Source organism: Pleurodeles waltl, chromosome 10, assembly GCF_031143425.1.
Source record: "Pleurodeles waltl isolate 20211129_DDA chromosome 10, aPleWal1.hap1.20221129, whole genome shotgun sequence".
Classification (NCBI taxonomy): domain Eukaryota; kingdom Metazoa; phylum Chordata; class Amphibia; order Caudata; family Salamandridae; genus Pleurodeles; species Pleurodeles waltl.
In genome coordinates this window covers 74592059-74619215 of record NC_090449.1, presented here as the reverse complement: position 1 = coordinate 74619215, position 27157 = coordinate 74592059, and the positions used below count along the sequence as shown (strand labels likewise).

At 46.3% G+C, this 27157-nt stretch overlaps 1 protein-coding gene across 1 annotated transcript in view; it reads right to left on the bottom strand.

The window, feature by feature from the left end:
• Positions 1-27157, bottom strand: part of PKD1 (polycystin 1, transient receptor potential channel interacting) — a 372995-nt gene that overhangs the window by 29601 nt on the left and 316237 nt on the right. The window contains exons 35-38 of the mRNA XM_069209747.1: positions 26762-26880; positions 22582-22784; positions 14107-14301; positions 10223-10362 (exon numbers count right to left, since the gene is read on the bottom strand). Of these exons, the coding sequence (XP_069065848.1) occupies positions 10223-10362; positions 14107-14301; positions 22582-22784; positions 26762-26880 (657 nt within the window). The remainder of the gene's footprint in view (positions 1-10222; positions 10363-14106; positions 14302-22581; positions 22785-26761; positions 26881-27157) is intronic.

Genomic DNA, 27157 nt, shown 5'->3' with positions numbered 1-27157 from the left:
TGGAAGTCTTTGGGCAGATGTTCAATGAGATGTTGCATCTCGTCCCAGTGGGCTCTGTCATAGCGCGCAAGTAGTGCCTGGGAGTTCGCGATGCGCCACTGGTTTGCAGCTTGTGCTGCGACTCTTTTACCAGCTGCATCAAACTTGCGGCTTTCTTTATCTGGGGGTGGTGCATCTCCAGATGTGTGAGAGTTGGCCCTTTTCCTAGCTGCTCCTACAACAACAGAGTCTGGTGGCAGCTGTGTTGTGATGAAAGCCGGGTCTGTAGGAGGCGGCTTATACTTTTTTTCCACCCTTGGTGTGATTGCCCTACTTTTGAACGGGTCCTTAAATATGTCTTTTGCGTGCCGGAGCATACCAGGGAGCATAGGCAGGCTTTGGTAGGAGCTGTGGGTGGAGGAGAGTGTGTTGAACAAGAAATCATCCTCGACCTGTTCTGAGTGGAGGCTTACGTTGTGAAATTGTGCTGCTCTAGCCACCACCTGAGAGTACGCGGTGCTGTCTTCTGGTGGAGATGGTTTTGTAGGGTATGCCTCTGGGCTGTTATCTGACACTGGGGCGTCGTATAGGTCCCATGCGTCCTGGTCTTGGTCACCCTGGCTCATGGTGGTGTGAGCTGGGGAGTGTGATGGCGTTTGTGCTGGTGAAACGTTAATCACGGGCGGAGGAGAGGGTGGTGGTGTAACTCTTTTCACCACTTTTGGTTGTGGTGCTTGTTCCGTCTGGAACTCCAACCTTCTCTTTCTCCTAATGGGGGGAAGGGTGCTTATTTTTCCTGTCCCCTGCTGAATGAAGATACGCTTTTGCGTATGGTCCGCATCAGTTGCTTGTAGCTCTTCCTCAAACCTATGCTTCTGCATTTGGGAGGTTAGCGAGTGCTCTTCTGTATAAGAGCCTGAAGCTGGGTCGCTTGCAGTTTGTTTCGGCGTCGAAACTTTGTCTGCGTGTTTTTTCGGCTCCGAGGTGACTTTTTTCCTTTTCGGGGCCGAAACCTCTCGGCGTCGATCTGTTTCGGTGCCGCTGTCTCGGCGTCGAGCCGTGTCCACACCGGCATCTCGGTGTCGAGGCTTGTCTCCAGCACTTTCTCGGTCCCGAGAAGGCTGCGTGCCGGTGTCTCGACCGGAGTCGGACGATCTCGGCACTGTTTGGGCCTTTTTCGGTGCCGACGGTCGGTCACCGATTTTATGGGTTGAGCCATGGCCTGGTGGCAGTGGCGTCCCCTGGGCCTTGTAAATGTTTCTTTGTGTGGTTTTCGACGTCTTACTCACGGTTTGTGTATCGTCGAATCCTTCGGAGTCTGAGTCTTGGATCGAGAAGGTACCTTCCTCTTCCTGTTCCTCGAACTCCCGTCGGGCTGTCGGTGCGGACGCCATTTGAAGTCTTCTGGCTCGACGGTCTCGGAGTGTTTTTCGGGACCGGAACGCACGACAGGCCTCGCAGGTGTCTTCGCTGTGCTCAGGTGACAGGCACAGGTTGCAGACCAAGTGTTGGTCTGTGTAGGGGTATTTATTGTGGCATTTGGGGCAGAAACGGAACGGGGTCCGTTCCATCGGCGTTCTTCAGCACGCGGTCGGGCCGACCAGGCCCCGACGGAGGATCGAAAAATTACCCCGAAGGGCACCGGAGCTCTTCGATCTTCGATGCGGTGTTGAATGTAAGTATGCCGATCCCGAACGCAACAATACCGACGAAAATCTTCCGAAATTAACTATTTTTTCTGTTCCGAAACTCGGAGCGACAGGAACACGTCCGAACCCGATGGCGGAAAAAAAACAATCGAGGATGGAGTCGACGCCCATGCGCAATGGAGACAAAAGGAGGAGTCACTCGGTCCCGTGACTCGAAAGACTTCTTCGAAGAAAAACAACTTGTAACACTCCGGCCCAACACCAGATGGCGAGCTATTGCAGAACATGCGTATCTACAGCGACAGATGCCATCGAACATAATGATACACTATGAATCGATATCGGATGCAATATATAAGTCCAGTTACAAACTGTGTCCATCAAAGACGACCATAACATGCGGATTTTGGTGCAGTAATATCCGCATGTCCCCGCATTTTACTGCCCTTTTCCCCTGGTAAATATCAGCAATTTTGACCTGCTGATATTTACATGGTGAGAATTTTGGGAGATGGGGAGGATTGTTCCTTTCCTCTAATCTCATATAGGACGGTGAAGGTCATAACTTCTGTATTGCAAAGAATAGATCACAAAAACTGTCTCTATCTTGACCTGCACAAAACCAGCTTAGAGACTGGAAAATGTGGCCACTTATATGCTATCACTTCGTGCTGACATCCCCCCCTCCCCCCCTTATTTTGGCTAGCCTGCACCAACCACCAGTGGAACAGCATCTGCAAGGCTTTTGGGTTAATCAGAGATCATGCTTTGATATGAGTCTTATATTTCTAGCAGAACAATGGCATAAAAAATTCCACCAAGAAGTTGTTTATGCTTGGCTCAAGATCCAATACTACAGAATTATATCCTAAAACTTGAATTGGAGTAGGGGTGTTTTTTTCCAGTGATACTCCCGTTTTATGGAATAAGCCCACATGTGAATCTCGCCCAATTCAGGATTACAGCAATTTCTACAAAAACATCTGATGGTACCAAAGTCATGTAAAGTAAGTAAATTATGTCCAGTGAAAGAAAAGGCAATAATTCTTCAGGCGTCAGGACTCGACATTCTGGTGACTCTTCGAAGACTAAGTGAGAGTAGGCAATCACCTATGATAACATAAGCATTGGCGAAGCCAATAGGTCTCGCCCACCAGCGCCCTATTGGCAGTGCTTAATTTGTAAATAAAGAGGTGCCGGTGCTCAAAGCCCTTCTTTTAAACACGAGGCTGCTGTAATTAAATCTGTCAGCACTGAATACTGAGGCAGCGTAATCCTAAAGCCATCTCGGGCCTCTTCAATCCATTTACGGCCACCCCTGCCCCTTCTTCCGTCTTTTCCCATATGTGTCTTTTGCTCGCAGCAAATGCTTGAGGCATGAGAATAAGCCCCGGCCCTCACAATTAAGTGCAGGTGCTCAGCACCGGAAACAACCAGCACAAATTAAGCACTGCCTATTGGGTTTGTCAATTGCATAACATAACATGCAAACGCATAAAAAATACCCTTCCCTTGCACGTCAAAACACAGAAGTTGTCACGCAATCAAACTTGTTGCTAGAGGCTGGAAATTCTATATTACTTAACCCACACAAGGAGCGCCGCATAATAATGAGGAAAGGAAGCCCTTCATTGGCGCGTGCACAAGATCGTGCCACTGCCGAAAGCAAATGTGCCAAAATGGCTGAATTGTATTTTTGAAGAAGGAGAGGACAGCTGAGGCTATGGAAGGGTCAGTGTGAGAGAAGGGCCTCATGAGGGCTCGTACTGCTTCTCGGAGAGGACAGAGGAGCGAAAAGTTATTTTTTTTTATCGGGCAACCCACCAGAAATTTTGATGCTCGCTGCTCTTCTCTTGATTCCTTTGTTTTTCTGCTCACAGAAACCTGATTTTGCAAACGCCCTAGATTAAAACAGTGGGTGGCACCGTAGAAGGATGACCGATATGGCAAGCTGCATTGAGGTGGTAACTCCAGCAAGCAGTTAGGGGCAGCAGAGTGGTGGAAGGGGGGTGCACTTTCATGTGTGTTTACTGATTCAAAGCAAACATTTTCACCCCCAATTGTTTGTGCATGGTCAAAGCATACTAGGTAAACTGAAAAAAAAAATAGTCACACAAAACTAACTTAAATGCCCAGAGCAGAAATACCACATGTATCTGATGGAGACTTCTAGTTGCAGATTCCTTACCTTAGAATTTCCCCCTTCAGGCGTCAGACTGGATCCGGAGATTTTTCTTCGAGCAATACCCTTGTGCGTCGGTAGGTAGAGTCAGTCGACTCCGTAGTTGTCGTGGTCGCCATGATGACATTGGGATACATAGACGCCGCCCTCGTGCAGTGACATCAGTTCTTTTCTTTTTGCGCCACAAGCTGATCCAGAGAAGAGCTACCCTTGGCTATTTTTTGGCCGAATTAAACCGTTTTGCCGAAGTTTTTTGTGTATGACTTTGGTGCGTCGCGACGACCATGAAGACCGGGTTCAAGCTTTGTGAGGACTGCCATCAGACGATGTTGGTCACGGATCCTCATCGCGTTTGTCTGTGGTGCCTCGAGCGTGACCACGACCCGAAGTCGTGCTCTGAGTGTTGGGCCATGCACCCGAAGGCTTTGAGGGCGTGGTCCCTGAAGCTAATGGCGGCCTGGCACTCGACTCCGCGTAGGTCCTGGTCTCACTCGAGAGGAGGGTCTCGAGATCGGTCATAGAGTCATCACCACTCGTCTTCTTCGAAATCCTGGGGTCAAGGTAAGAAGAAGAAGAAGTCGAAGAAGTCCCATCGCTCTCCGACTTCACCCCGTCACTCCGCCGATGCGATGCGGGACGAGCGTCCACGCACTACGCCTCTGTCCTCGGAGCCTGCGTCTGGGTAGACTTCGTGCTTCCCAGAGTTTCCTGGAGCCGAAGTGACCCCCGCCCAACTGAAAGAGTTTTACGAGGCCGTGCGCCTCATCTTTGGGCAGGCCGACCCCGATATGGCGCCTTCGGGCCCAAGGGGTTAGGCTGAGGGGCCTTCGGGTTCCGCATCGGCGGCTTTGGCCCCGGCCACCAAGGTCACCTCTGGATCTGTGCGCGGATCCGCACCGGCGCCGGGTCGATTATCGACGCTTCCATCATCGACGATGTCAACCCAATTCTTATCCCGACGACTCGGAGTCGGAGCTGCGGCGGCCGACGCCGCCTTCAGTGGGGTCTATTCGCCCCAGGTCGGATTCAGGCCCTTTTTCCTATGGGTACAAATATGGGGAGGAATTGGAGGGGTCCCTGGACCCTTATGAATACCAGGATGACCCTGCTATGGACTGGGCACGGGATTTGGGTGAAGCCAGTGGTCTGGATACTTTTCCTGACGCTGGCAGCCTGTCTCCTACCATGGCTACGGCGGAGGGAGCAACTTATGGCATGGTGGTCAGTAGGGCAGCTGAGGTCCTCAGCCTTGAGCTACCTACTGTAGAAGTCATGTCTAATCTCCTGACGTAGGTGCTTCAGCTTGGGGCATTTACTTCCGAACTCCTTTTACCATTCAATGAGGCCCTCACCAATGTCTTTTTGGGTACATGGTCCAAGCGCAACACAGGGGCTCCTGTGAACAGGACTATCGCTCGCCGCCATTGACCTGAGAGTCTTGTTATCCAGGCTTCCTCTTCTTCAGGCATGTTCCCTTCCGCACCCCCGGATAGGGAATCCAAACGGCTGGAACAGTTTGGCAAGAAGTTGTTTTCTTCCTCCAGTCTAGCGCTGCGGTCTGTGAACTCTGCATGCCTTTTGGACCGTTATACCTACTCCATGTGGGATACGGTTGCGCAAGTCCTGCCGCAGATACCGGAGGAGGCCCGTGCTATCGTCTCCCAAGCAGTGAATGATGGGGGAGACGCGGCCAAGTTCACAATCCGTTGTGGGCTGGATACGACCGACTCTGAGCAGATCGGTTGCACCGACAGTGGCTTCACGGCACCACGCCTGGTTACGCACTTCTGGTTTCTCGGGGGATGTCCAACAGTCACTCATGGACATGCCCTTTGATGGCATCTGTCTCTTCGGAGACAAAGTGGACTCGGCCTTGGAGAGATTCAAGGATTCCTGGGCTACGGCTTGGTCCCTCGGTCTTTCCTCGGCCCCCGCACACCACAGTCTGCTTTTTGTCTCTTTACTGGACACTGAAGGGGCGCCCTGTCGCGTCCTCTACCCAGCCACCGTGCCATGCAGGCTGGCCAGCCTATGTTTGGCTGAGGATGCAGAATCCCACGTGACCGTAGGACAGGGAACCATAGGTCTGTCCAGTCCACTTCTGCCCCCGCTGCAGCCTCCAAACCCTCCTAGTCCGTCCCCTCACTCCCACCCAGTTGGTGGCAGGATCCGCCATCACCTTCCCCACTGGGAACATATCACCACGGACGGGTGGGTTTTGCAGATCATTCAGAAGGGCTACTCCCTTTCGAATGGGCACCACCACACATGCCGCCATCCTTCCATCATCTTCTGGAGGATCGTTTGGCATTTCTCTGCCAGGAAGTCGCGGCTCTCTTGGCCAAGGGAGCTATAGAAAGGGTCCCTGTGCCAGAAGTAGGTCGTGGTTGTTTTTCCCACTACTTTCTGATACCAAAGAAGGACCAGGGCTTACGTCCTATCCTAGAACTTCGGGACCTGAACTACTTCCTCAAGAAGGAGAAATTCAAAATGCTCACCCTGGCTCAGCTTCTGTCTGCCTTAGACACAGGAGACTGGATGGTAGCGTTGGACTTGCAGGACGCTTATTTCCACATCCCCATCCTGCCTGCCCACAGACGTTACCTACGATTTGTGGTAGGTCAAGAGCACTTTCAGTTTACCGTGCTCCCCTTCGGCCTTACCAGCGCCCCTCGGGTGTTCACAAAAGTGATGGCGGTGGTTGCAGCTCATCTGCGCAGGTTAGGGGTCTCAGTCTTCCCCTACCTCGACTACTGGCTGTTGAAGGCGCACTCGCCCCAGACAGTCGCCTCCCACCTTCAGACTACGGCGAACCTCCTGCACACGCTGAGGTTCACTATAAACATGCCGAAGTCACACCTGACGCCCTCTCAGACACTCCCTTTCATTGGAGCTGTTCGGGACACAGTGCAGTTTCGGGCTTATCCTCCCGAAAAGCGAATCCAAGACATTCAGGCTATGATTCTGATCTTTCAGCCTCGGTCTTGGGTTTCAGTGAGACTGACTCTGAGGCTGCTGGGCCTCATGGCCTCCTGCATCCAGCTAGTAACACATGCCAGATGGCATATGCGGGCTCTGCAGTGGGACCTGAAGTTCCAGTGGGCGCAGCATCAGGGGAATCTCTCCGACATGGTCCAGATCTCGGAGGAGACTGCGAAAGACATGCAGTGGTGGCTTTCGAATCCAAATTGGGTCAACGGCAGATTCCCCCTACCTTCCCCAACCAGATCTCTCTATAGTGACAGATGCGTCACTTCTGGGTTGGGGCGGCCACATGGGAGAGACGGAGATCAGAGGCCTCTGGTCTCGGCGGAGTCGGGCTCCATATAAATCTGCTAGAGCTCCGGGCGATCAGGCTTGCGTTGAAAGCATTCCTTCTGTCTCTCAAAGGGAAAGTGGTGCAGTTGTTCATGGACAATACTACTGCCATGTGGTACTCCAACAAACAGGGCGGGGTAGGGTCCTGGACCCTTTGTCAGGAGGCACTACACCTCTGGACATGGCTGGAACATCAGAGCATTACCCTGATGGTTCAACATCTGGCGGGCTCTCTCAACGCCAGAGAAGACGAACTCAGCCATCTACGCACAGTCGATCACGAATGGCGTCTCCATCCAGAGGTGGCGCAAGGTCTCTTTCACAAGTGGGGAGGGCCTTGGTTAGATCTGTTCGCCTCCACAGAGAACGCGCAATGTCAGCTGTTTTGCACCTTGGAGTTTCCAAGGCGGCACTCACTCGGAGACGCTTTTCGTCTAGAGTGGAGCTCCGGCCTCCTTTCCGCCTTTCCGCCTATCCCTCTCCTGCCCAGAGTTCTCAAGAAAATCAGAAACGACTGGGCCCAAGTCATCTTGGTGGCTCCGGACTGGGCTTGAAGAGTGTGGTATCCAGAGCTATTGAGCATGTCCATCCATCCTCCACTCAGACTGCCTCTTCGGGCGGATCTTCTGTCGCAGCAACAGGGAACGATTCTGCACCCAAACCTGTCCGACCTCTGCCTTCATGCGTGGAGATTGAGCGGCAACAGTAGACGGCTTTTGCCCTTCCACCCGAAGTCTGCACTGTTATCCTGGAAGCCAGACGTCCATCAACTAAAACTGTATACGCCTGTTGTTGGAATCAATTTGTGGCATGGTGTACCGACAAATGTGTTGATCCCCTTTCTGCCCCTCTGTCAGAGGTTCTTCTGTTCATTCTTTCTTTCTCTGCTTTGGGCACCGTTAAATGGTATTTATCTGCCATTTCTGCCTTTCTTAGGCTACCTGATCAGCCCTCACTGTTTAAATCTCCTATTGTGAGTAAAAGGGCTCACCCACTTATTTCCTCCCACTCCATTTATCATGCCTCAGGGGGATCTTAATCTTGTACTTACTTATTTGATGTGTACCCCCTTTGAGCCTCTTCATAATTGTCCCTTGCGGCTCCTCACCTTCAAAACTATCTTTCTGGTTGCTATCACCTCTGCTCGCAGGGTGAGTGAGCTTCCGGACCTTTCTTCAAAACCTCCATATTTGTCTGTACACCCTGACAAAGTAGTGTTAAGCACTAGAGCTTCCTTCCTTCCTAAGGTGGTTACACCATTTCATGTAGGCCAGTCCATCACTTTGCCTACCTTCTATGCACCCCCACATCCTTCCAATGAGGAGGAGAGACTCCACAGTCTGGACCCAAAAAGAGCGTTGGCATTCTACCTCAATCGTACTAAAGATTTCCGGGTGGACGATCAACTCTTCGTTGGCTATGTGGGTGCGAAAAAAGGGAAGGCAGTGCAAAAGAGTACCATCTCTCGATGGGTGCTTCTTTGCATCAAAATGTGCTACGCTTTGGCTAAGAAGCAACCTCCGGAAGGGTTGCGTGCTCATTCCACCAGAGCAACTGCTGCTTCCACTGCGTTAGCACGCGGAGTTCCTGTCCCGGATATCTGTCAGGCAGCTACGTGGGCATCTCTGCATACGTTTGCAAAGCATTACTGCCTGGATAGTCAGGTCCGTTGAGACGGCTACTTTGGTCGTTCGGTCCTGCAGGACTTTCTAGTATGATCTTGGTTTGCAGCCCACCACTGAGGATGGCATTGCTTGGGTATCTGTTCTAAGGTAAGGAATCTGCAACTAGAAGTCTCTATCAGATGTACAAGTTACTTACCTTCGGTAACAAAATATCTGGTAGAGACTTATTATAGTTGCAGATTCCTTACCTCCCACCCATCCTCCCTGCTTGCAAACTGATTTCTAGGGACAGGGATTCCCCCTTTCAGGTCCTTAGCTCTGGCGCACCAATCTCAGTGTTCTTAGCAGCTCTGCGCTGGAAAATGGTTAAAAGAAACTGACATCACTGCGCGACGGCGGCATCTATGTACTGCTCCCGACGTCATCATGGCGACCGTGACGCCTGCGGAGTCAACCAACGCCACCTACCGACGTGCAAGGGTATTGCTCGAAGAAAAATCTCCAGATCCAGTCTGACGCCTGGGAGAAAATTCTAAGGTAAGGAATCTGCAACTAGAATATGTCTCTACCAGATATTTCATTACTGAGGTAAATAACTTGTACAATAGGGCCAGTCACCATGGTCATCAACAAACCACAAAATGAGGAAAAAAACTGACCGATTGACCACACAAAAAGAAAAACAGATTTACAAAGACACACAAAGGAACAAATGAAACAGCGGAGGCGTGCTGAAAGCCCATAAAGTAGACACAGCACATCTCGAAGAGACAGCGCATGCGCTACCTAAGGGAGACCTATTCAAAGAGGGACACCATACTCTTAAAAACATGTTATAAATGGTATGAGATAAGGGCAATGACAAAAGGTCAATTTGCATAAATTTGGTACAATAAGTGGACGCTTTCCCTTTGCGCTCAGTCACATAACACTTATGGCTTCATCTGGACTGGAGAGGCCATCTTTACAAGCTAACTTTTCTCTCTGTGAGCACTGGCTTTCTAATTTCCTGGGCATATAGGCCTAGCAGTTGGGAGAATGGTTCAGTGACCTGAACATTCACTACTGCCAAATGCAGTGATCTAACGGCCACAAGAGCAAAAACCTGCAAGGCCGACTAAGCCACCCAGTACCATACATTGGGTAAAAGTAACATTTGTTATTAATAGGGCTCAGAAATGTGTGTTTTAAAGCACTACATAAAAAAACACATTTTTGTAGTTATTGCCATCATATACTGTCAGGCCTGATAGACACACAAACATTTACTCATTGGCTGAAAGACACAATGATCTCACAAATCACATTTCACACCTAGGGATTACAGATTTTCTTGAAACATCTTCTGTTTCATAACTATCACAACACTTATCAGCCACTGAACCATCTGCTTTCTCATAAATTACCAACCCAGCACTGGGGAAATATCCTAGATTGTCAAAAGTTACATCTTCACCATCAACATGTACCTCTTTATACGGAGAAACTTCTCGCTACCCAGTTCTTGCTTGGTGGAGGACTGCAAAAGAAAGACATTGCTGTGCCTGGGGGCGTCTCCATAGTTAGTCAGCAGGACAACAAGGAAGAACAGCATGTATACCAGGAACTTCTGCAGAGGGAAGAGAGAGGAAATTGACGGGTCAAATAAACCCTTCCAAACTGTCCTGGACCATGGTGGGCCTATACACCGCCATCTTTTATTTCTAGTTCTCTGTTTAGCATTCATTTTAAAATGACAGTAAGAAAAAACATACATTTTGACAATCTCCAAAAGTTTCTTATTAGAAAAGTCTCTTTTTCAGCCATCCATTTCTGGTGCTATTGAGACTGGAAACCCATCAGGATTCTAAATGTTTTTGTAAAGCAGACATTTAGGGGGTCATTATGAACACAACGGTGTTTACCGCTGTGTTCATGCTGCCGATCATTTCACTGACTGCCAGCCCCCCTGGGAACCCGCCGGCCGCATAAAGAACATTCTGCTGGGCCGGTGGGCGGAAACATTGTTTCCGCCCGCCGGCCCAGCAGAATGCAGGGCCGGGACATTGCCACATGGAGCCGCCATCAATGCAGCTGTGCGGCGGGTGCAGCAGCACCCTTCACGCAGATCACTGCCTGTAAATGGGCAGTGACCTGTGCAAGGGGGCACTGCACGGGGGCCCCGGAGCACCCATTCCACCAGCCTTTCCCTGGCCCGCCAGGGAAAGGCTGGGGGAATCAGGGTACATTATCTGGAGGGCAGCGGATAATGTTATCCGCCATCATCAGGCTGCCTGTCGGCGGTAGCCTAGAGGTGGTGGAGGGCCGCCACAGGTGGCCCTCCCTGTGTTGATTATATGGCGGTTCAAACCGTCATGCCGGGGGCGGTCTTTTCCGCCGTGGCCGGCATGGTGGTCTGAACCGCCATGTTTATTATGAGGGCCTTAGTGTTCTCTGGTGGCCTAAATACATTCACCACCAATTGTGACTACCTCTTATGAGCACAATGTATAGCAAAAGATATTTCACATTACAATGAAAAAAACACGCATTTCATTTGTGAAGTTCCCTAAACAAAACTATAACTAAGTTGAAATGAAAGTCAATAATTTTGTTTCATGCATTTCACTAGTGAAGGTGGGTGTCCAACAATTTTATTTTGAGTAACAGTTCCTGGCCTATAGACAATGTTCAAGCTATACTCAAATGTATGCAAATAGAAATGTCTCAGACACTTCAAATTTATAAAAATTACCCCCACTTTTGCAACAGCTTAATCATGTCGACAGATTTTTGTGTAGAACTAGGAAGGCTGATTAATGTAAGAAAGGTATACTGGGGACTCACACATATTTTCGTGGTGATGATATCAGCATTGTAACTTTAGGGAAATGGAAGTCGATTGAGACTTGCCTTTTAGAAGATCTAATTTTGTAAACAGCAGGGCCTTTGTACATTTCATAGTGGTGATCAACAAATGGTTACAAGGTAAAGGCTACAGCACAATATAAAACAAATCTAAGGGGGTGAATTCTGCTATATAAACTGTAAGAGTTAAAAATAGAAGATGAACAACCACGTTCATGACATAAACTGATATCACTGCTTACAGTCGGTTAGGCGGCCAAGGTATATGTATAGCTAATGTTATACTCTAGAGCAGCCCAATAAAGAAACCTGCTCTGGATCAATAATTAGACCAGCTCTACCTATATGGAACAGGTGCACACTGGATTGCTGCTTGGCCTTTGAACGAAATGTTTTATTGTTACATAACTCAGTGGGGCTTATTAAACCAAACAAAGAAAAGTTGAGTAGATCCTATTGGTTTACCAACCAGGATCTGCAAATGAGATGCAGTGGCCAACCTACTCACTGACATACCTAAAACTGTACTACTCTATTTAGTCCTAATAGCTGTAGAGTGTGTTTATTTGGTGGAACAGTACTGCAACACAGATTGCACTAATGCATTGTCTTCTAAATATTTTTTTGTTTTGGTCAAAGGGTTTTTTCTTTTTTTTCCTTTTCTTTAGAGAAAGCGAGGGAGATGGGAGGCCCAATGGATGGCCGATGTAATTTTCTCCATGAAATCGATTGTGCTGAAGCAGCTGACATTGATGTGGGCAGACCACCCGACTTAGGGTGCTTCATAAAACAACTATGTCGGGATTATCACCACCATGATTAGACTGGCAGAACACCCTGTCTCTCATGGAGATAAAGAAAAGTGTTCTGGACACACTATAGGAAGGAAAATCCAAGCATATCCGGGACACTTGAAACACATGTCCTGAAAATGTAACCTAAACATGCATACATTTTCAGGGTCCACAATGATAGTGGATGGGTGGCGGCAGCGAGCAGAAGAGCCATGAAAACGGTGCTGTAGGACAAGTAACGTGGGGGAGTCAAGAGGGGAAGGCACTGGCAGAAATTATGAGGCCCAACTACTCAGAAGGGGCAGAAACAGCAGCTGCCACAGAGTCCCCCCCCCCAACCCAAACCCGAGATGGCTTCTATCCTGTTAGCAGGATCTGCCAATAGAGAAATAATTGAATCTGCTAGCTGCAAAAGTGTAAAAAGCAAAATGGGACAGCCTTTTCCGGAAATATGCAACAAATGCGTTTCTTGTGCCACATGCTTTAGACTGTTTTGACAGACTATAATAGGTCCTAAAACACTATCATTTAGGACACACTGCTTGTGTTAATTTTATACTTTCTTCTTCTTTTTAATTTTTAAAGGCAGGACACATCACCTCTGCAATTAGAAGTCTATGTAAGCCTGCCTTCCCAATCACCCTCTCTTTGTAACCCGACAAAAATATAGTATTTTTATTTTTTTATATTGAAATAAAATGTTTGCAACATATGTAAAATGAAATGTGTCACACCCTGCCTGTATCCTGCATACTGAAAGGAGATAAAAATCAAAACTCAAGTTTGAACCACAAATCATCCCAAGAGTTCAAGCAGATTTGGTTCGCACAGGAATATTTTATCAAGAGCACCGAGGCATAGGTAAGAATACACAGCCTTTCACTCTGAGGAAAACATATGAGGTGGATACCAAAATCCAATGTCCTACTGTAAGTGTAAAATGAATTAAAAACAACTAAAAGGTTTCATGGAAGTAGATACAATACCGTCATAGGACACACTACAGGAGCCTCGAGGCCAGAATTGAATGAGTAAATTAAATCCCTACATCAGCTACTGTTCTTTCAAATGCCTGGCCATCAGTTACTTCCTGTTTATTGCAGAAGGGTCTTGGGACACATAGGCATCTGTACCTCTGCTCTCCGGTTTCTAAGGAAGGGTCCTTGTGCTGATAGACATCATTACTTCTGAGCTGTGGTTCCTCGGGGAAGGCCAAGAGGCACCTGTTTCTGCTGTTTCTCATTTACAACAATAGGGCATCTGCAACACTGCTCTGACAGGTGTTAAATACTCAGGAAACAGAAAACTCATCCGGACGCTAAAGGAGAAGAAACAGCACAAAATCTCTACATACATTAAAGAGGCTTTCTAAGGTACTCTGGAAATCCCCAATTGGTGCAGCCTACGACTACTGCAAACCAACATCGGATACTGTGTGACTACTTGTAGCATTAACATAGCTGCAGTTAAGACTCCAAACAGGGCAAGCAGCAGTGAGTGTGAAATATCAGACAAGTCCTGAAGGCATGAAAATATCCCATTTGTTGCACCATAAACTTAACATAACACAACTCAATATATCATAAACAATAACAAGTACCATATCATATAATATGGCATACACAGATATACTATGTTACTTCTTAAATCACATCAGCCACACAATGGTATATAACATAAAGCACAAGACATATATTCATATGTTGGTGTACCTTCAGCATCCTGTGCAGCCGTTTCACCTTCTTGGCCTCCTCCTTGGCTTGAAAAAGGGCAAACCCCTGTGGCGGACGGACCTTGTTGACTTTCTCAGAAACGTGCTGCACCAGTGGGCTCTCCACTAGTGTGTCATCCTCCTCTGGGTGGAGGCGCTTTGCAACCAAGGCAAAGTAAAGAGCTTCAAACAGAACCTGGAAAAACAGACGTGAGGTTATCACTTGTTTTGATACCCACAGTACGTCTGCACACGTGTTAACCACCCTTTAATGGCTCAAGTTGATCTTGATTCAACTCCTCCACTTCAGTTGCATTTCTCTCATTGTATTGAAACATAGCTTTTCATAAGATGGCTTGATGTGTTAAACGCTCACTAATGAGTTATGCAGTTATATAATGGCTATGAGTGTGAATCCCGGCAAAGAAGACTTGGCCTTCCATTCATTTTAGGTCAATGAACTGACCACCATTAAATCAGCAAGTCGGAAATGACTGCTATTTACAATGATTGAAGGAGGCAGACAAGTGGTACGAAATGATATGTAAGGAAAATCTCACTTACCCAGTAGACATCTGTTCGTGGCATGTAGTACTGCAGATTCACATGCTTTGCATAAGTCTGCTATCTAGTGTGGGGCTTGGAGTGTTACAAGTTGTTTTTCTTCAAAGAATATTTTTCGGGTCACAAGATCGAGTTCGAGTGACTCCTCCTCTCGGTGATAATGCTCATCGGCATTGAGTCCTTTGTTAGATTGTTTTCCCGCAGGAGGGTGAAGTAAGGAGTGAAGAAATGTATATATATATAGTAAGAAAAGAAGATGTCCATGCAATGTATGGAAAATGTCACTTACCCAGTGTACATCTGTTCGTGGCATGTTCCGCTGCAGATTCATATGCTATGCACAGGTCCTGCCATCTAGTGTTGGGCTCGGAATGTTACAAGTTGTTTTTCTTTGAAGAAAAACAACTTGTAACATTCCGAGCTCAACACTAGATGGTAGGACCTGTGCATAGCATGTGTATCTGCAGCTACAGATGCCATTGAACATACATATTTACATAAAAAAAGTACAACAACGGCTACAGGCTTCTGGGGAGGAGGGAGGGCGAATGTGAATCTGCAGCACTACATGCCACGAACAGATGTCTACTGAGTAGGTGACATTTTCCGTTTGATGGCATGTGTAGCTGCAGATACACATGCTTTGCATAGACTGAAAAGAAGCCCCCTCCTAAAGAAAGCGGTGGCTAGCCTGTAGGAGTTGGAGTAGCTTGAAACAGTGTTTTAAGCACTGCTCGAGCAACATTTGCCTGTTGGCAAGATAACACAACCACACAGTAGTGTTTAGTAAATGTGTGTGGTGTGGACCATGTGCCTGCTTTGCATATGTCTGCCATTGGTATATTTCCTAAGAATGCCATGAATGCTGCTTTCTTTCTAGTAGAATGTGCTTTAGAAGTTATTAACAGCTGTCTTTTAGCTTTAAGATAGCAAGTTTGAATACACTTTACTATTCCTCTAGCTAATCCCTGTTTTGAAATAGGATTACCCTAATGAGGTTGCTGAAACGCTACAAAAAGTTGCTTAGATTTTCTGAAGTCTTTTGTTCTATCTAGGTAATACACGAGAGCTCTTTTGACATCAAGAATGTGAAGAGCTCTTTCGGCAACGGAATCTGGCTGTGGAAAGAAGACTGGCAATTCTACTGATTGATTGGTGTGAAATGGTGAAACCACTTTGGGTAGGAATTTTGGGTGTGTCCTAAGTACTATTTTTTTTCATGTGAATTTGGAAGAATTGTTCTTCTAAAGTGAATGTTTGGATTTCACTAACTCTCCTTAAAGAAATAATTGCTACTAGAAAAGCATCCTTCCATGAGAGAAATTGGAGAGCGCAAGAATGCATGGGTTCAAATGGTGGACCCATACAACTGTCTGTTTTGGAGGTAAGCTGATATTGCTGTTAAACTAATTTAATGGATGAGTATGCCAGATTTGCTTTTTGTAAGTGAAGCAAATAACAGCCACTATCCTGTAGTGAAGCTTTACGTGGATCAATGTTTTTGGGTTGACAGTAGTATGCAAAACATTTCCATTTAGCTGCATAGCACTCTCTGTAGGTTTGTGTGCTTCCCTTAGAATGTCTATACATTCTGATGGAAGGTGTAGATATCCAAACTCTATGACCTCAGGAGCCAAATCGCCAAGTTGAGCATACTGGGATTGGGATGCCTGATTTGACCTCTGTTTTGAGTCAATAGGTCGGGTCTGTTTAGGAGCCTGTGATGTGGTACTGCAGAGAGATCCAATAGTGTTGTGTAGCAGTGTTGACGTGCCCACGTGGGAGCTAGGAGTATTATAGTATGGAAGGTGTGATGAATCTTGTTGACCAGAAATGAAATTAGTGGGGGAGGGGGAATAGCGTAAGGAAATATCCCTGACCAGTTGATCCATAGAGCATTGCCCTTGGATTGAGGGTGTGGGTACCTGGATGCGGAGGACATTATGGCCCTCATTACAACCATGGCGGTCAAAGACCGCCAGGGCTGTTTTGGAGTTTGTACCGCCAACAGGCTGGCAGTACAAACTCGGGCATTACGTCACGTCACTTTTGTCCCGGGCGGTTGTAATCCCCCAGGGCAGCGCTGCCCAGGATATTACGAGTCCCCCTCCTGCCAGCCTTTTCATGGTGGTATTAACCGCCATGAAAAGGCTGATAGAAAGGGGAGTCGCGGGACCCCTGGGGGCCCCTGCATTGCCCATGCCATTGAGCGGCCTGGCTCCGGCATGTAGGTACCCCCCATGGTATTCCCTTTGGAGTGAGTGTGACTACAAGGGAAACCCCCCCCCCCCCCGGCACTAGCCAGACCAGAGGCAATTCGCCCCCCCTCTTCGGGGCCTACCCCACCGTGAACTACCTGTTCAGGTAGGCCATCCATTACTCACTTTGAGCACCCCACTTACTACGTGTGCTCTGACCCTGACGAATGCCCCTGACCCACCAGCACTCAGTGAGGGCAGAAACATGTTGGTCTTATGTATCTCTTTTTAGACACCAGGAGACATTATTCTCTAACGAGCCTTTTTCCCCCCCTTATTCTTAGTCTTACCAGCATGCACCACCATTAAAATTAGCAATAGCTACTGGTGACATGTTCGGTAATTTTATTATTCACCCTTTCTGGATCACTGTAACTATCCAGTTAGTTTAATTTCAGCACTCCCTCTGGTTCTTTTAACCAAGAGGTCGAGTCCGCCCAAGTAGTATCATCTTACTTGGGTGGGGCTAGGTGGTCAAATGATGAAGCAAGACACTATTATGTGTGTGAGACCACCTAGTCCGTAAAGGAAATTCCCCACTACTCCTGTATGACAACACAGCACCCCCTTGCTTGGACATTTTCCAACCATGATTTTCCCGTCTTAGGATTTAAAGCAACCTAACTAATACCGGACACTGAATAAAGACTAACCTAGTCCTACCCTCAGTGCCTACTACCCCACACCTTTAGTGATTATATATATTACGAGTCCCCCTCCTGCCAGCCTTTTCATGGTGGTATTAACCGCCATGAAAAGGCTGATAGAAAGGGGAGTCGCGGGGCCCCTGGGGGCCCCTGCATTGCCCATGCCATTGGCATGGGCAGTGCAAGGGCCCTCTGCCACGGCCCCATGGAGCTTTTCACTGTCTGCATAGCAGACAGTGAAAAGCGCGACTGGTGCAACTGGCCCAGCGGGCATCTCCAAATAGACCCCGCTGGAGTGTGGCCGCATAGGCGGCTGCTCGGCGGTTTCAACTTGGCGGGCGGCGCTTGCCGCCCGCCAATGTTGAAATGAGGGCCTATGTGTTTTCGCTTGTTGCGAAGAGGTCTACGTCTGGTGTTCCCCACATATGAAAGTACTGTTGAATCACTAGTGGGTGAATCTCCCATTCATGTATTTCCCATTCATGTATTTGTTGCTGCATCCTGCTTAAGAGGTCCGCTAGTTGGTTGTGTATCCCTGCAATATAATCTGCTAGTATCTGAATGTGATTGTGAATTGCCCATTTCCAAATTGTCTGTGCTAGAAGAGGGACAATTGAGAAGAGTGTGTCCCTCCTGTTTTTGCAGATAATACATTGTTGTCATATCGTCTGTTCTTATCAATACTGTTGTCTGTGTCATCTGTGGTTGGAATGCTTTGAGAGCTAGGTACACTGCTAGCAATTCCAAGTGATTTATGTGGTAAACTTGTTGAATTGAGTCCCATTCTCCCTGTATAGTAAGATTGTTGTGATGGGCTCCCCATCCTGTCATTGATGCATCGGTGGTCATTATGGTCTGTGGCACAGGGTCCTCAAATGGCCGCCCTTTTGATAAGTTGGTGTGATTCCACCATTGCAGAGGGCTGTAAGTTTGGTGTTCCAACAGCACTAGATCGTGAAGTTGAACCTGTGCCCGAGACCATTGTTGCGAGAGACACTATTGTAGGGGTCTCATGTTTAGACGTGCATTGGGTACTATTGCTATGCATGATGCCATCATTCCCAACAGTTTCATGATAAACCTTACTGTGTAAGTTTGATTGTGTTGTAGTTGAGATATGAGATTGTGGAAAGCTTGAATTCTCTGTGGGTTTGGGTACGCTAATGCTGAGTATTCAGAATTGCTCCCAGATACTGTTGAGTGACCATATGGAAATGCTCTGAGAGAATGTACTGATTGAGGGGTCTGAGATCTAAGATTGGTCTGAGAGTACCATCCTTTTTTGGTATAAGGAAGTATAGAGAATATACTCCTGTCCCTTGTTGAGGTATAGGTACCACCTATATTGCACCTTTGAGTAGAAGTGATTATACTTCTTGTTGTAACAAATTGAGGTGTTCTAGAGAAAGTCTGTGCAAGTGAGGGGGAATTTTTGGTGGAGTAGAGATGAGTTCTAGGCAATAACCATTCTGGATCATTAACAGCACCTATTGATCTGATGTAATGTTGTGCCAATATTGGCAGAAATATTGCAGTCTTCCTCCCACAGGAGATGTTTACTGTGTGGGGATGCGTAGAAAGTCACTGTTTGGATGAGGCGGAGGCACCCCTTGTGGCGGTGGATTTACCTCTACCTCTACAGTTGTTCCCCTTGTAGGATCCTCTGAAAGACCCTCTGGTGAAATATTGTTGTCCCTGCTTTTGTTGGGACGTAGAGGGCTCTGATGTTGATGGTTTAGAACCACCTCTGAACTGGGGCCTACGAAAATTACCCTGAGCAGGTTTTGCATAAAGGGCACCCATAGCCTTAGCTGTTTCAGAGTCCTTTTAAATTTTTCTATGGTGGTTTCCATCTGTGGCCCAAATAATTGCTGTTTATTAAAACGCATATTGAGTACAGCCTCAGTATCTCAGGTTTGAATCCTGAAGTTCGCAACTATGCATGCCTTCTGATGATAACACTAGTGTTAATATCCCTGAGCTGCAGTGTCTGCTGCATCTAGGGCAGATCTAATTTGGTTGTTGGAGTTAGCCTGTCCCTCAGTAACTATTTGCTGTGCTCTTTTTTTGGTGTTCTGTGGGACATATTGTGGGAACTCCTCCATTTCATCCCAATGGGCTCTATCATAGCTGGCTAAAAGAGCCAGGGAGTTGGCAGTTCTCCAGTGACTTGCAGCTTGAGTTGCCACTCTCTTCCCTGCTGCTTCAAACTTGCGGCTTTCTTTATCGGGAAAGGAGCTTCCTCGGTGGACTGACTATTTGCCCTTTTTCTTGCTGCACTAACAACAATAGAATCAGGTTGCAATTGCTGTCTGATAAAGAGTGGATCTGATGGTGCAGCCTTGTATTTTCTTCCACCCTTGGTGTAAGTACCCTAGCGTTCACTGGCTCTTTAAAAATATCATCTGCATGCTTAAGCATGCCTGGGAGCTTTGGCAGGCATTGATACTCCTTGTGCGTAGAGGATAGTGTGTTAAATCAAAAATCATCCTCTATGGGATCCGAGTGTGACTGTACATTGTGATATGCAGCTGCCCTAGCAATTACCTGATTATAGGCAGTGGTATCTTCAGGTGGAGAAGGCCTAGTGGGGTATAAATCAGGATCATTAGATGGAATAGGGTCTGGGTCATACAAATCCCAAGGGTCTACATTGTAAGGAGTGTTACCCAACTCATCCCCATATGAAGAAACAGGTGATTGCGGAGAAAATTGTGTAGGTGAGGGTAGTGGTGGTGGAGTATCAGGTGGTAGAGAAGTGGGAAGCAAAGGAGAATGTGGTGGTAAAGGCTGAGGTACTGCCTTTGGTTTCTCCTGGTGCTTGAATATTTTCGCAGGTGAAGGCCCAGCTTCTAAAGTCTCTTGGAAAGATAATTTCCTCTTAGTTTTAGAAGGAGGAGAAGCAATAATCCTTCCAGTATCTTTATTGATTTGGATTTTGTGCTGTTTATCATCCATCACTTCAAGTATGGGACTTATCTCTGAAGATTCTTCTGCAGTTGAAGCACATTTCTTCCCCACAGGTTTTAGCTCAGAAAGTTTGGAGATCGAGTGTTTTAATCGGGCCGAGAATGTCAGCTCCGAAATGGATGTTGCATGTTTCGGCTCCGAGGTGGAAGCCTCCACTCTTTGAGTCGATCCCGAAACAGGTATTGAGCGCTGTTCGGTGGACGACAAATTTATCTTGGTCTTTTTCGGTGCAGAAACTGAGGGTTGGTCATTGAGATGTATCTTTCGGGTCAGACGATGGCCGGCAAGCAGTGGTGGACCCAAGACCATTTGTGATGTCTTTTTGGATGGTTTTTGGTGATGGGAAGAGGCTGGCGAACTCATGTTCTGTGCCGCTGGCAATTGGCTATCCCCATCGGAGTATCGGACGAAATCAAAATCCGTGATGGAAACTGCAGTCTGCGCTTGCTCCTCTCCAAAAATGTCAGGCGTTTGTTACGACGACTTGGATGCCATCTCCAACCAACGTGCTCTTCGATCCCACAGAGTTTTCTTGGGCTGGAAGGATCGACACGCCTCACAGGTTTCCTCCTTGTGATCGGGAGACAGGCAGAAGTTGCACACTGGGTGTTGGTCGGTGTATGGGAACTTGGCGTGGTAACAAAGGCAAAAGCGAAATGGAGTCCGATCCATCAGCCTGTGTCGAAGTAGGCCCGAGAAGGGCACGGTGGCCCAAAATGGCATTTAATCGTTCCTGACGATTCAATCGGATCGAATATAGTTAGAAAACGTGATCGAAAAACGTTACCAGCGTTTAGAGAAAGAATAGAAAAATTCAGATAGTACCGAACTGAGATCTACCAGAGCGAGAGGAAACATGTCCAAATACGACAGCGGAAAGAAAACAATCTAACAAAGGACTCGATGCCCATGTGCATTATCAGCTGGTGGAGGAGTCACTTGATCTCGTGACTCGAAAAACGTATTCGAAGAAAACAACTTGTAACACTCCGAGCCCAACACTAGATGGCGGACTTATGCAAGGCATGTGTATCTACAGCTACACATGCCATCGAACAAAGCAAGTTATTGGTATTATTGTGATATGTGCTACATTAAGATCTAACTTTTCTGCCACACTGCTGCAGTCCTTTTTGTGTGGATAGAATATGTTGATGCTGCCACCCATTCCTGAACAGGGAACCTTTTGATTTATATAATCTACAACGCTTCACACTCGAACACCATTTGGTAAAAAATTAGAAACTATGCAATTTCAAACGGATGGAGAAAATTGAAATATGTATGTTAGATAAAGGGCCATATGCAGTATATATCTATTGATGTGTAGGTGTCCTTTTGCTTGTTTTTTAGAAGATTGATAAGAGAGGACACACTGAAAATTCACTGTCCTGGGTGAGACACAGAGGAAACTTGACAGTTTGTGGAGACAGAGAGGCCAGGGTAGAGGAAGGCCTCAGTCCAAGTAGCCCTGATGAAAAGGCACAAATTACATTTATTGGCACATACATCACTTAATTCGCTGCAGTAGAGAAATTGTGCACTTTGCCAGGCCCTGCATTATTGGAATATTTTATGAGCATCTCCTCAGAGCTCAGTGTAAAACCTAGGTCACTGTAGAGAATATAACTGTAACACTATTCTGGGAAAAAAATAACAATTTGAAATAATATTTTTAAAACATTTCCTTGGAGGTGAACCTCCCAAGCCAGGGTAGCCACTGTCAGGCTTGCTAAGTTCGCTTTACACTATATGCAGGTAAAATTCAAAGAAACATTTCTCAGGGATGCCTTTAGTGGTCAGTTCAGCTTATCATGCTTGTACTCCAAGACTAAACTGACTGACAGCAAGATGTGGGTCCCAGGGTTACATGTGAGGAAATACATATCCTCCATTCAGGGAGAACCACAGATGCTAAACTAACTTTATAAAGTGCTAGCATCACTTCTTGCCATAGCATTCATGCTGTTACCCTAACAGGAATCCACTTAGGTTATTCCTTTAGCTCAAAATACCCAAGTTTTGTCATAGCCTTACCTTCACTGGTTCCAAGAGCAGGAAAGACGAAAGAAAACTGAATATCCCAGAGATGAGCCACATCAGCCCAACACTGGAGGGGAAGCCCACCCCGATCCAGATGGAGACCCCAATGCAGGTAGCAAAGAGAAGAAAGCTCAGAGTGTGTGCTAGGTGCGTGCACCAGGATGGAAAAAGACGCTTCCGGAACGCATCGCTGAGAACTACAGAAGGAAAATAGACAAGGTTAGTGTGAGACTTTATATGCTTGCATTCCATTCTTTCTGAAGAGGGACATATGTTTAGCACTGATACATGCCATTACCTCACAAGCACTCCCTCAACTATAAAAATGTTTATAACAGACATTGCTGACAGACAGTAAATGAGCTGAAACAAGAAAGAATGGACCTGATGTATCAAAGGGTTAAACTTATTATGTGTCTCAAGAAAATACATTGATACATAAGGACCTAAATCTATTAAATGTGTAACTTTGTATTAAGGTATTGGCTCACTGCACCACCAGATAGGGGAATCTAGTCTGATTTTCATGATACTGAAAATAAATATGTATAAAGCCAGTTTACATATGCTAAAGTTCATTCAGGGGTATCTGCAAGTTTGATGGCCATTCTGACAACACGGCTGGAGTTTATTATTTGGTGAATCAGATATACCCCCTCTACTTGCAATTGTCTGGATCTGGGTGCATTTGTGGAGGGGATCTTGAAGGAGGAAGGAAGAGATACTGCTGAACGGCCATTCATTTTGTGAAAAGAAAGGCCATGAAATTCTTTCCAGATCATGAGATTTGTCTATGTAATCAGCATTGTTTCAATATTTGCTCAGCTTGCAACTTTAAGATTTTTCCCAACTTAAGTTTTAGAGAAACATTTGGTTCTATAGGAAGCCAACTGCTTAATGTGACAGATTTCACAGTTAAAAAAACAAGCACTTGCAATGCAAGGGGTCTCGCATTGGCTCGAGTTAGAGCTATTAGCGTTGTAACCTCCTAACTGGACTTTTATTGCCACATAAACTGATAATGAAAAGTAAAACAGTTTCACATATGCGAGCCGACGGTCGCCATGAGCGTGATGGAGACACACTATAGGAAACAGAAGTTCACTTGCAGTGAAACGTATCGGCAAAAGCGCAGTTATCCATGTAACTGGCAAAAGTAGAATTATCCATGTAACAGGGTCGATGTCATGCAAAGCAGACTACTGCCCAGCGCGATCGCGCTGTGTAGGAAATAAAAAGAAATACTGCAGAAGCCATTCAGAAAACACAGAGCCTTGTATGTTTTCAGTAGTTTACTGGTGCTCTCGAGGAGGGCTAAACACCGGAAAAGGCATGACATATGCATGCCATTCACTAATGAAATTAAGCAAATTTTAAAAGGCAAGCCCACAAACAAACCAAAATGATGAGCGTGATTAAAAGCCCAGCAGAGAGATTACAACAGGGGCCAGAGCTCTTGCGCGCACTCGACCCTAATGAGTAGGGCAATGATTGAAATGCTGTTATTATTGACATATAAAAAAACAAGTGCCCTTCTGGTTTGATGTGAAGGAACAACTGCTCCACGCCAAAACGTGATATGTTGTGGATGGGTGCGATTCAGCAAATATGTGCAAGCATTCCTCTTTAGAGAAACATTTTCCAACATTACATGTAAATTATGCCCTTTCATTCTGCTTTCTGGCTGCCTCTGTATTTCCCCATACATCTCAACATAGCCAGACCCATTGGCGGTGATTTACATCTATTTATGCTCCCACAGCAGAGCAGAAGCCGGTGCTGAATAGATGGACACCAAAGAGGATGCACCTCACTGCTAGTGAAGGGAGGTCATTACTAATTACCTCCTCGTCCCAATCCTTATTTTGTGAATAATTGCTGCTACCCACAGACATCATTTACCAATAATAGCTAAAAATAGCAGCCCTCACAACTAAGGTGAAAGCCAGCCTACTTACTTCCAGCTTTTCGATTCTCTGACATGAGACTGACTGTACAGAAGATAAGATGTTTCCTTTATTTCTACTGAGTTATTGCTATGTTCCCGAGAATATGCTGCAGTAATCTTAATATTAAAAAGACAATGTCAAGTGACTTTAAGAAAGAACAATGCAGACTGGTTCTCCAGTATGGAGGAAGTCTGGCGCAATCTGATTTAAACTGCACTTGCAGTTTTTATTTTCTGCCTACTTGGATTCTCCCTTTTTATGGGCGAGCGCAAAGTGCTCCTTCCCATGCAGTAATCTCTCTTTGGGCTTCTAACCACGCCCATGTCACGCCAGTCACTTTCAATGGTTTGTGGGCTTGCATTTTAAAATCCGCTTGCTTTCATTTGTGAAAGGCATGCATAAGTCATGCCTTTTCCGGTGTTTAGCCCAACTACACAGCACCGGTAAACTACTGAAATCATTCAAGGCTCGATGTTTTCAGCATGGATTCCAGACTACTTTATCATTTTATTTTCCATGCAGCGCAATCGCGCTGGGGTTTACATAGCGCGATCGTGCTTGGTTTTTCCGTTTTCAATTTCAACGCGATCGCGCTGCATTTTACATAGCGTGATTGCGCTGTGTTTTTTTTCTTGTAATTTGTCTGCCAAGAAAAGTCCGGTTAGGAGTTTAGAACATTAATAGCTCTAACTCGAGCAAATGCGAGACCCGTTGCATTGCAAATGCTTGTTATATTATGTCATTAGGGCATATGATTTGGCGGGTGTTGAGTAATTCATAGCACATTTTATGCTGAGCGAGGCTGTCACCAGTGCTTGATTCTTGAAACGCCGCAGTGCCACAAGACTTAACTCAGAAGAGATACTTCATTCCTTTTCAACTGAATAAAGCAAATAGCATTCTTCCTGTGCAAGGGTCATAGGTTTGGTGTTAAGTGTGTGCAGGCTACAGAACCATGGGCCAACCTAGAAAGGCTGCAATAAAAACAGGACATGTCGTTGAGTATTCCTATTTATCATCTGCTGCTGAAGAGGGAATTCCTCAAAAACCCCACAAAGAGGTCCTTCTTTGGGGGATATTTCAACACATGGTGCAGCAAGCAATGACTGCTGTTTGTCAGGCTAGAGAAGTAGCTGCTTAGTAGAGAAAGGAACCAGAGTCTCTTACTCTTCATAGTGCTGTGGTCAGAGTCAAAGTCATTCATTTCCCTGATCCATAACAAGACTTAAGCACTACGTTTTGATTGTGCAGAGGATTTGCCTTCTGAATTCAGGGTGGATTCCTTGGTGGCAGAGTTATCATCTCAAGGCATGATGCTCTCTGCAATAGCATCCTCTGCTGTCTTAATACACAAAGAAATTGGAGATGGTGGTGAAGAGAGTCAATACAGCCTTAAATTTTGACATCCAATGACTCCTTAGATTTGACTAATACTAGGGTTCAGGGTCATGAAGATTACCAGTAATTAATCATCCATTACCACGCCATCCGGAGATTGGTGGTTGGTGGCAGATAGATAAACAATGCAGAGGGACAGGCCTTTTGATCTATACTCCTGGGAGAGGGTCCGTAAATATGTTCAGTCTTAAATAACAGAACTGCTTTAGTTCACAGTAATTTTTCATGTGTTACATGTTTAGGTGTCCATGGCCTGTGTGAATGGTTCCCTTCATAGAATTAGCTGACGTATACAAGAGTGACAGATGGAATGCTTGAATTAATCTCAGACACTGGTAATTACTCTCTATCCATCTTTAGTTTGCACTCTGCCACCTCAGTGTGGACCCTGTCATATGTAAATCAGTCTTGACCCAGCTCCTTATGAGAACAACCCACCCAAACTGCCAAGCCAGGACCTGCCTGAACTGGAACACAAGCAACCCAGGACCGGTTTTGCCCTAGTTAGGGCTCTTCAGCCAGATATAGTTTGCCTCCATTGGCATCATTGAGAACAAAATTCAGCACCAAACCTAGATGTGTGCAGGAGGAGTGCAGCAATTAAAATGATACATATGGTGATTTTCTTCTTTAGGAGATGACCAATGGTTGCACTGTTTGCCTATGTAAACATATAAAGGCTAATTGTGATAGAGAAGCGGTTTCTGAAGCAGTCTACAGCAATGAAAGCTGAGAATGTGGTGGCCATATAGGCAACCAGACCAGACAGTAGTCCATGGCACAGGTAACAGTGGATCACTATTTTTATGGCATGTTGACCAACTTACCTGTTCTTGTTGACTTAGCGGAACGTGACACCTCTCGAGCTGTTGACTTTAAGCTCTGCCCTTTCTCATTTAATTTCTGCATTGCAATGGTTTCCGTCTTGTCAGTAAACACCCCTGCCCTGGAAGTTAAAACATCACGTTAGCGCAAGTCCTGCCAGGAGCTCAGGTATACTGCACTCTAGTGAACTGTCAGCAACCGCTTCACTCACTCTTCAAATGGGAAATAGTACATAGATATACAGTTTCTGCAAGTTTTATGCATTTGTTTGTGCTGAGTTCCTGTAAGTCTTTTGCTGGTTGTATAAGAAAGCTTGTTTCCATTCTATGTTGTTAAATGAGAACATTTGAAATGTGGTAATAGCACTTTTGGAAATGCAATACTAACACATACCTGTA